Genomic DNA, 10429 nt, shown 5'->3' with positions numbered 1-10429 from the left:
GGTGAGAATTCTCAGACCTTGATGGTGGAAGGGCTCCAGCACAGTCTCAACGCATTTGGAAAAGGTCCGCGGAGTGAGGGAGTAACCGAAGAATGGGGATGTGGAAGTAAGCGTCCTTGAGGTCAATTGAAGTCATCCAAACCCCGAGGCGGACACCCTCCAGGAGGTGTTTGACCATCAGCTTGCGGAACCTCCTGGTAGTCACGAGTGAGTTGAGGGTGCGCAGGTCCAGAATAGGCCTCACTCCCCCCTCTTTCTTGGGAACCAAGAAATAGTAGTAGAAACCCGAGTGTGCCTCCTCCAGGTCTGCCTCCATTATTGTGCCCTGGCGCAGGAGAGAGGACACCTCCTCTGTGAGCGTGGCCATCCCGGAGGGGCAACTGAGCCATGTGCGGAGGATGCCACAGAATCGGGGGGACGATGTGCAAACTGCAGGGGGTAACCGTTTCTCAGCGTCCTGGACAGCCAGGGTGAGAGCGGGCCCAACACGTCTCTCCATGTTTGGAAGTGAAGCGTCAGCGGCTGCACCGCGTTCACGTGCAGAAACACCGGACCGCCCACCGTCTCGGAGCACAGACGCGAGGGGCCTCCTTCGAAAGTGCCGTGCATGGCCTGGGCTCGTGGTGGGAGGAGAAGCCAGGTGCCCTGCCAACCCCTGCCAAAACGTGGCGAAGCGGCCATGAACTCCAGTCGTGTCGAGCCATGATCAGACCCGGGCAGCCGGGAGACAGCAAAAAACTGCCTCACTGCGCAGGCGCCGTCACTCATGGACCTGGGCCCGTCATACTTTCCCCGGCTCCACCGTGAGCCCGGTGGAGGAGAGCGGGTGAAAAATGCGGGAGAGAAATGCTCAGCGCTCCTGGCCTGGGAGCGTGCAGGCAGTGCAGAAGAGAAAAGATATACGTGTTGTAGCGCGTATTTAGTCAATGGAATGTACACACAACAGTAAATATTGGACCTTTTTTTTTTTGTTTTGACATTTCAGAGATTGTCTAATAATATGCATTATTTCTGACAGAATGTCATGATGCTGCCCATCAAATTAAACAGCAGAACCTGGGCTAACCGAATATATCAGCTATTGTTACACACCCCAAACACAGCTCAAACACGAACTAAATAAATTATGAACCATATTCGTGACCGTGTCAAGCCACTCGCCAAAATATTGATTCTAGCACTATGAAACATGATACAATGTACACAAACAGCCTCTCATATGAAAGCTAAGACTCCGCTGATTACAACCATACCATTCAAAGCCCTCTAAAACCACAGAATCTGCCAGAAAATCCCAAAGAACAGCCAACAGCAAAATCGCTTTTTCAAACTGTGGTATAAAAATCGCCTCTTACCTGTACTTTTGGCCATATAAACTCCAAGTTAAGCATTTATTCTTCATCTGAGCCACTTAGCATAGCTACCTAGCTTACTCTGACATCATTCGGCGCGTAAAAATGACCCCTTGTTAGCCTCAAGGAGCTCTGTGATTGGTCTGCGCCATACAAGTTTGTTTTTGCCATGACGGTGTTTTACTTGTTCTGATTGGCTAACAGAGCTGTCAATCTCATGTTGGTGACCCCCGCTGTATTCTATTGGCTCAGACAAATCTAAAGCTAGGTTTACATTTGCACGATTCTGTGGCACGCATTGCCATAAATCAAGTCACAAACTACTCGTACAGTGGCGTGATGTGGCGTGAAGTGTGCGTAAACCCATCATGACTGCGTGCCATGTCGGGACGAGAATTTTGAAATGTTCAAAATTTTGGTCACAACAAAATATCGCAAACGGGCTGTGAACTCTGCGCCAACTGTCCGTGAACTCCTTATGAACGCATAGGGACAATGCGGGAGGATGCGTGCCAGTCGTGGCCACCGGCGAGTACCTGGAAATGGGCCCCATGTGGGGGATTTTCGACACACTGTCGTTGCAGCATCAAGTGTAGCGCCTTTAATTTGTCATTGAAATTGACTGATGTCAGCCGTCCATCGGGGCCCCCTTCAGCTCGGGGCCCGAGGCAGCGCCTTTTCTGCTGCTCTTCAACACAGAGCAGCTGCATGGTGCAGACATCTTCTCTTCTCCGCAATGATGGTGTCTCTGGCATTCAGCATGTTGTCTGTTCCACAGCAAATCCAAAAATGACCCGGGGTTGGGGAAGCCCCCTTTCTACTCGAGACGTGCGTAACTGCACACGCAACCATGTCATGCCAATGTGAGAAGCTCGTAAACTATGCGCAAATATGCGTGAATGCGTCGTGAATGCGTCGTGCCAGTTCGCGACACTGACGGGTGCATTCGTGAACAATTCGTGAACTGTACGCCAACTGTCCATGAACTGGTTGTGAACTGTGCGTGAACTAGTCATGAACAGTGGGGGAGCCTGCTGGTTCGTGACTCCAGATTGGCACACCTTACCACGACAACATCGTGGCAAAAAGTCGTGCACGTATAAACCTAGCTTAAGGAGGTACGCACCATCTGTATTCATGATTCCACTATGGAGGAAGCCTCCTGGATGACAAAGCACGGTGCGTCCTGCAGAGGGCAACATACACTCTCTGTGAATTTACATTGCAGTCACGCCAAAGACTGCTCTGTTTGGATATATTGAACATCAGCAGTGATATACAAGTAAAATCAGTGGTTGGCGCAGTCCACTAATCAGCTAACCGCTAATTAGCGAAGCTAACATTTTCATTAGCGGATTACCTGTTCAGCTGACTTTGAAAAGCATTAGCGGACTAATTATCTTCATCTCAATTTACACGTTAACGACTCTGGTTTCCGAGGGTACTTGAACGCCTCTCGTACATGCTTCCTACTGTGCAAAGAAATGAAAAGTCTCTTCTCTGCAGTTAAAAAATGCCAAAATTGTTTTGAAAAAACATGGATTTTGTAATGCATATAACTCCCGATCCATTTGTCCGATTGAAACGATTCAAAAACTGTTAGAAAGCCCCGGAACTCAAGATTCCGGGGATATTTGAATGACTCGCGTACGTGCTTGCGTCTTGGCGCGACGTCAACAAATAATCTCCTATGTGCTCTCGGCGCTCGTGGAGAAAATACAGAGGAGCAGAGTGGGCTGCACTGCTCGCGGCGCTACCCCGTGCCTATGAACCGTCAGATAGGAGCTCGATCTGAAACTCGGTGTGCGGCGCTGCCGCTTCCACGTGCAGCGTGTCCTGTGTGAACCAGGCGTTAGCGCTTAGCGGTTGTTGTTAGCTTCAGCTAAATCTTTTAGCAGTTTATCGGTTCAGCGTTATCGAAGCTAACTTTTCAGTTAGCAGAAGAACGGTTATTGAAGCTAACTTTTTGGTTAGCTGTGCCCACCACTGAGAAAAATATATAATTTGGTACATTAGAAAATTCATATTTCACAAATGGCACCATAGTGTGCCCAAAGTGTACCGTCGCCTGACCTGTCTGTACTAAAATCTATCAAATTTTGTTCTGCTTCACTTTCACAGAGTCAACCTTTGCAGAGAGAGTGTTTACATATTTGGCTATGATCTGGTGGAGGTTTAGAGCTGCAGCTGGATTTTTTCAAAGAGATGATCACATTGAAAGTGTTTTTTTTTTAGGGGAGACTGAAAATTTTTCATTTGTGCTGTGTTCCATCTTCAGTCACACTTAACCAGTAACATATATACTGATATTTACACATCTGGACAAATCTTACAAGTGTTCACTTTATTATGAAACAGTAACCACTCAAATAGGCCTAGTTATTGCAGTGTTATACTCTTTTTATTTTGGTATGTCATTTTTGAGAAGAGGCTCTGAAAAATAGCCTAGGGCTTTAAGGTCAAGGTTTATTTCTATAGCACATTCAAAATACAGTAAAAACTGCCCAAAGTGCTGCACATGTTGATAATACCATAAAAACAATAAAAAATACAAAAATTAAAAAACAATAACATGCAAAAATGTCCAGCTCAGCTTGTGTTGAACGCCAGTGCAAATAAATGTGTTTTTAGCAATGACTTAAAACACTTGATGGATGAAGCAGAATGAATGTTCAGAGGGCGCTCATTCCAAAGTTTAGGTCCAGCGACCGCAAATGCCCTGTCACCTCTGATTTTCAGTCTCGAATGGGGACAGGTTAAAAGCAGCTGGTCACATGACCGCAGGGCTCTTACAGGAGCGTACAAACACAACATTTCAGACAAATATTCAGGGGCCACCAATTCAAAGATTTAAATACAAGCAGTAAAAATTTGAATTGAATTCTAAAAGACACAGGGAGCCAATGAAGTGACTGAAGCGCAGGAGTAACATGATCGAAACGTCTTCTCTCTGTGAAGGGTTGAAATGAGCTTCCCTTGCAGTCTAAGACCAATCGCCACTGATTCTCATTGTTATGTTCCATCTCTATATGAACAAGTGGAATGGATTCACGGAAGGGCCCTCCCGAGCTGACACGAAAGTGAGAGGAAACTGACAGATAATTGATCATAATTAAGTTAATAATGAATGGTTATATGGTTATCCATTTAAAATCATATTCCAACCACTTTATGTAGGAAATGTATTAGGATAAAAAAAAGTTTAATTTTTTTTTTTTTTTTACACATAGCACCAAATTATTTAGGGGGGCTTAATAATGTTTTTAAGGAGGGATACAGCCCCCTCAAAGAGGTGTAACAACGCCACTGGGCCACTTCCTATCTGCGGTAAGCTGAGGGAAGGGGGCATACACCGCCAGCGTAGCAGCACCGGGTTAGTAGCTTAGCTGAAGCTTTCAGGAGAGGCAACAGTCACCCGGTAGGTGTGATAAGCTGAGGGAAGGGGCAATACCGCCCACAAAGCAGACGCGAGACTACCAAGCTTGTAAGTTCCCTCTTTGGCCACGCTCAGGAGAGGGAGGGGCCATAAGGGTGTCTTCTGCTGGACAGCGGGTGGGCAGGGCCAGCAAAAATAATCAGTGAAATAAAAGCATTGTAGTGGCAGTCACCAGCAGCAGCAAGCTAACACCCATCATATAGCTTACAGTCACGGCAGGGCCCGATAGTCGGGGAAATAGCCCAATGCAGTTTCACATGCAGTGCAGTGCTAACAACCTTTTGGCCATGTCCAGAATTGTTATTTATTCTTTTTTTTTTAAAACTAGGCGAGGGGATCACGTAGAGCGCCTCCACATAATCCATTTAATCCACATTCCCAGGGGGTCACAGATCTTAAAATGCGACAAACAATGCATTTCCTATTCTCTTATATGCCTGCATTGAGTCAATCAGCTCTCAGTTTGGAAATAACTTGTCAGGGCACCCAGTCTGTTGGGGCTCTGAGCTCATAGCCCCACTTGTTGTAAAAATCACTCGATCTCAATGAATGTAGCCAGCACCCTGAGCATCCACACGTTGAATTATGTGAGAAGGGTGCCCTCTCACACAAGGACAAATATTGCAGACAATCCTAAAGAGCTTATGACATAGTTTGCTTGAGCATGACTATCATACTTACTAAAGGCATCCAGTCTCCTCTTCAGCTCATCTCTCTCTCCAGTCAGGGTTTTAATTTTGGCTTCATTACCTGAAACTGAATTTTTCATTTATTGTATTGAATCTCACTAAATACATGTATTCGAAACTGAAACTGCGACACATGGTACACGGACTATAATCATATGAGAAAATGTAACGTTATCAATATGGAACACAACATTTGAATTTAAAAATTATGGATTTCTCAAATAAAATAACAATTACAATTCTCTCACTTTGGCTTTCTCACAACATGATCTGTACATGCGTGCTCGAGAGTCTGAAGTTGAGACATGATTGAAATTGTATGTACCAAGCACTTGAGCTTGCTCCCACTTTTTGAAGAGGAGAGGGTGACATCAATTACATTTACTCCACCACCAAATGTATTGGATAATGCTTGGATAGATTTGGTCACCCCTCTTCAAATCCATCTAGGTGGTTTTGTATTATTTGGCTGGGAACGTGAATATATTTGCTCCAAAGACTTTGTGGGTGGGTGGATGAAACCAATCTACTCCTCTTAAATATAACTGAAGTATGTTATGTTTGTAAGAGTGCATGTGTCCATGATTCTAAACAATGCGGATATTGTCCGGTCTGTATATCGCAGTCTTTAGGCTTAAGAGAGAATTTTTATTTGAAATTTTTTTTAAGACATCATGTGATGCTTTGTAGAAATCAAATGTGTATTAGGGATGTATGATGACTTAAGGAAAAATGATCCAAAACAAAACTGAACTTTCTCGTCACACTTAAAAAGAAACAGTCGAATGTGCAGATAATAATGAAGATAAAAATGGAATTGAATCTAATTATATTTTAACGATTGTAGATATTTTTTTCCTTTTGGATCTGTCTGTAATAAATTTTACTTTTTGTTAATGAGAAATTGTGTGGATTCAGAACATTGTTATTTATCATATTAGCTGTAGGTCTGTCTTTGTACACGACATGTCGTTATACTTACTTATGTCATCCAGTCTCCTCTTCAGCTCATCTCTCTCTCCAGTCAGGATTTTTATCTCGTCTTCATGACCTAAAACTGAATTTGTTTAATTTATTGCATCAACTTAAAAAACACACACACAAAAAAAACTTTGACGCTTTAAACTGTGATACAAGAGTTCTCTGTCATGGTACATGGACGATAATCATCTGAGAAAATGTAATGTTCTCAATATGGAACAAAACATTGAAAATAAAAAAAATGGATTTCCCAAATAAAACAATAATTATTTCCTTTTGACTGTCTCGTAGTATACTTTGTACATCCATACTGACAAATCTAACATTGAGCCATCTTTTACATTATAGAATTTACCACGCACATGGGTTTTCTCCCACCTTGTGAGGAGAGAGCATGATCAGTTAAATGTACTCAGTACACCAAATGCATAAGGTGTCACTGTGCAGGTGGAAGGACCCCAGCGCAGGCAGCACAGAATGAGTTGTCACCTCCTTCTGGCGGTCATTCAGGATTCATAGAATTAAAGTTACATTCCTAATTTTCGTTTGTTGTTGCTTGTTACTTGGTAAAGGCAGTCCGGTTTTTCACTGTAAAACTGCTGAGCTGAGAGTTGACTGTGTTGTGTTTTTTACAGCATAGTCGAATATGACCAGTTTTTCATTTTTGTTTTTTTTTCATTTTTTTAAACATCGGAATTGTCTACAGTAAAGTGGCTTCACTGTCATACTTACTGGAGTCATTCAGATTCCCCTTCAGCTCATCTCTCTCTTCAGTCAGCTGTTTGGTCCTGGCTTCACAGTCTGAAATGGAGTTTGTATGATCTTTTGCATCAGCCTCAAAATAATGAGTTAAAATCACATGCTATATTGTGTCAGATTTAGAGGTGAGATCCATCACCCTGTTGAATTGTTTCAGCATGCACAGTCACTTATTCAGGATGTGGTTGAGTTGATGATAAAGTCATGAAGGTTTTGGTGAATTATTTTCATCACTACACTCAGAAACAGACTGAAGCTTTCAATGTTTTGAGATAGTCTCACAGTCATGGACCAATAGATCCTTTCAACTAATGTTTCATATCGACGAAGTGGTTCAGTGCAAAGTCCTTGTCGATGATTTCTTCATGAGTAAATAGAAAATTCAAATTTCTAATTGGGAATCAATAAAACTGCAAAACAGGGAACTCGAGAAAAGAAGCTCACATGCATCATGACTTGTTGTCCAGTGAGGTTGCTTCAGTATTCTTCAGTATCAATTTCTGAAATAAAACTGATCTTCCTCAATTTGGTGTATTTTAAACAAAACAAGAGAATCACATTGTTTCAATTATGTCTTGTATCAGATCAGTCTTATACTGAATGTTGATCCAGCATTTAGTTCATATGAATTTTGGTGAAAACATGTTCAGAACATCAGGTTTCTCTGAAGTGCAATGAAGAGCAATGTGTGCAGTCTGTTGAAATAAAAAGTTTATTTCTGGAAACAGAAGAGGCGACAATGTCTGCTTTCCTGTGTCAGAAGTGACATGTAAGCAAATAAGACTCACTGAGAGGAAGTCTCAAGGAAATGTTGAGAGCAACCTGAAGGATGCAGAGGAGACCAAAAGACACAGCAACACACCTGTACAGCTTCAGACCTACACGCACACACACACACACACACACACACACACACACACAGGGTCAATATTTAAAAATTTTAAAGCAATAGCTAGAAAATACTTGAACACATTATGCAAATTTATTGAATGCAATGACGAAAGCATCAGGTTTTTGAACAACAACAAAAATCTTCAAAAAAATGTTCATAACTGATGTTTTAATAGAAACACAGAGAAACGCTCAGCACATTATTTAAACACTGCTAAACTCTTACATAAATTCAATAAGGAGAAGTTTGAGGTTGATTTGATGTTAGTGTTTGTCTCTCACCTGGTGCTGCAGATGTGTCTCTGTGGCCTTTATTAGAGATGTTTTCCATCAAGACTTCAGGTTCATTTTCAAAGACGACCATCTCCATGTTAGTGAGGCTGAGAGTGAGGAGGCTGCTGCTCTGTTTTATGTATATGTTGCTAAACTTCAAGGTATATCTTTGTTTGTCATTACTTCTGCTTAAAACATTTGTACTTCCTCATGTTAAACATCTAAAACACTCAAATGTGAGACAACCTAAAAATGCAGCAGGTCACATGACATGTTTGGCACCAAAGTTCTGAGTCTGTTTTTACATTTTGATCACACCTCCGTCAGCTTCCTTCCTAAAAATGTTTTTGCTGATAACTCACTGTGAGGAGAATGAGTATGTAATTCTACATTTAACACAACTGAAGTCCACTGAAGTGAAATTATAATGTCTCACCCTGGAATAATTTGCTGGTTAAAACTTCATATTTACCCATATGTAAACAGTCCTGTTGTCTTGTCTTTAACACATGATGAGGTTGTCTAAAAAAGCTTCTGAGAGGATTAGATATGATTGTCACTTTGACAGACTTGTTTTATTGAAGAATGTCGGTCTTGTCAAAGAACTGAAAGCTGCACCTGTTTTAAAGAAGCCATTTTTTATTCTTTGATGTGTTACAGACGCAGAAAACTTAACATTAACAAAACAATTTCTTAGTTTTTGAAGCAATGTGCTCTTTTGACTTCCTTGTTTGGTCTGAGTTGTGTTTTGTGAGGAATTTATTTCACATCACGCAAGCAGGTGTTACCTCAAAGAAGGGAAAGTACTCACAAGATTGAAGAAGTTGATTGTCATGTGTACAGGACATTCAAGCAGCAGTTTACAGCAAGCAAAACTAGTCTGAATATATCTTATATCCCATTCCACACTCAGGACAGTTTGTAATCCTACTGCAGTGTGTTAAAACTTAAGAGAGTGAAGTAATAAAACCCTGAACAGGATCAAGTAGGGAAGAAGATATAGGTGTGAAAACCTTTTGCAAAACTTGGTACAAAGGGACTAAACAGTTTAGAAGTTGGGGCTGTGACTGTATCGTCTGTCTGACATGTGGGGAACGGTCATGGTGGAAGCAGTCCAAGAACGGATTTTTAAATGTTGCACGACGTATTTACCGAGAGGCTGCCTAGTGAGCAGGTCTGCGCCGAGCGTGCGCGTGCGCGCGCACACACACACACACACACACACAGACGAAGCGGAGCAGATGGGGCTGTTCAGACAGTGGAGCACGGAAAATAGTGCAGCTTCACAAATGAACTGCAAAAAAAAGTTTTCCACATACCGAGAAGAAAAATATAGTGTAGCAGAAAAGCAGGATGAAGAAGAAAACTAAAGATGAAAAGTATATATCCTTTTTGCTGAAGTTAGTGTTTTTGTGAGACTCTTCTATTATTTATCTTATTACAGTTATTAAGAGATATATGGTTGAAGCTGTATTTTTGAACAGAAGAATTCATATTTAGAACATTATTTAATATTTTACTTATTTGAAAAGAGTCTAAGAGAGCTATTATTTTGTTACAAGTTTTTTACAGATTTCATTTTATTTTGTTACAGAAGTTAATTTTGCATCTTTGAAGCATAATAAATTATGTTCATCAACCTCTGCCAACCCTATCTGAATTTGTGTCTGGAGGCCCCGCCGATTGTCCTCTTTCTTGGAAATCAAAATATGGTCACCCTAATTTAATGAAAAGAAGTTTAAGATTGTTGTGGATCCACTGGACTCTAGCAATATTTATGGCATTTCCACATATCTCTGAATGTTTGAGTATGGCTGGAAGAGTGAGACAGAGTGGAGTGACAACCGTAACTTCAATGTTCTTGTCATTTTATTCTAGATATAAATAAACTGTGGATCATCTTTCAAAAATCTCAATGAACCAAAATTTAGTTTGCGCTCTGTTTTATACAGTGTTGTAAAAAGATGTATTTCGATTCATTTTGTTTTTAATCACACCAAATAATAATGAATTAGACACTGGCTACACATGGCAACATAATACACCAC

At 41.5% G+C, this 10429-nt stretch overlaps 1 protein-coding gene across 1 annotated transcript in view; it reads right to left on the bottom strand.

The window, feature by feature from the left end:
* Nucleotides 1-8500, bottom strand: part of LOC115390708 (CD209 antigen-like protein C) — a 15371-nt gene extending 6871 nt beyond the window's left edge. Inside the window, exons 1-5 of the mRNA XM_030094687.1 lie at nt 8391-8500; nt 8006-8095; nt 7191-7259; nt 6460-6534; nt 5470-5544 (exon numbers count right to left, since the gene is read on the bottom strand). Of these exons, the coding sequence (XP_029950547.1) occupies nt 5470-5544; nt 6460-6534; nt 7191-7259; nt 8006-8095; nt 8391-8478 (397 nt within the window). The 5' untranslated portion in view covers nt 8479-8500. The remainder of the gene's footprint in view (nt 1-5469; nt 5545-6459; nt 6535-7190; nt 7260-8005; nt 8096-8390) is intronic.
* Between the last annotated feature and the right edge of the window lie 1929 nt (nt 8501-10429).

This window comes from Salarias fasciatus, chromosome 6 (assembly GCF_902148845.1).
Source record: "Salarias fasciatus chromosome 6, fSalaFa1.1, whole genome shotgun sequence".
NCBI classification, from domain to species: Eukaryota; Metazoa; Chordata; class Actinopteri; order Blenniiformes; family Blenniidae; genus Salarias; species Salarias fasciatus.
This window is presented reverse-complemented; position numbering and strand designations above follow the sequence as displayed.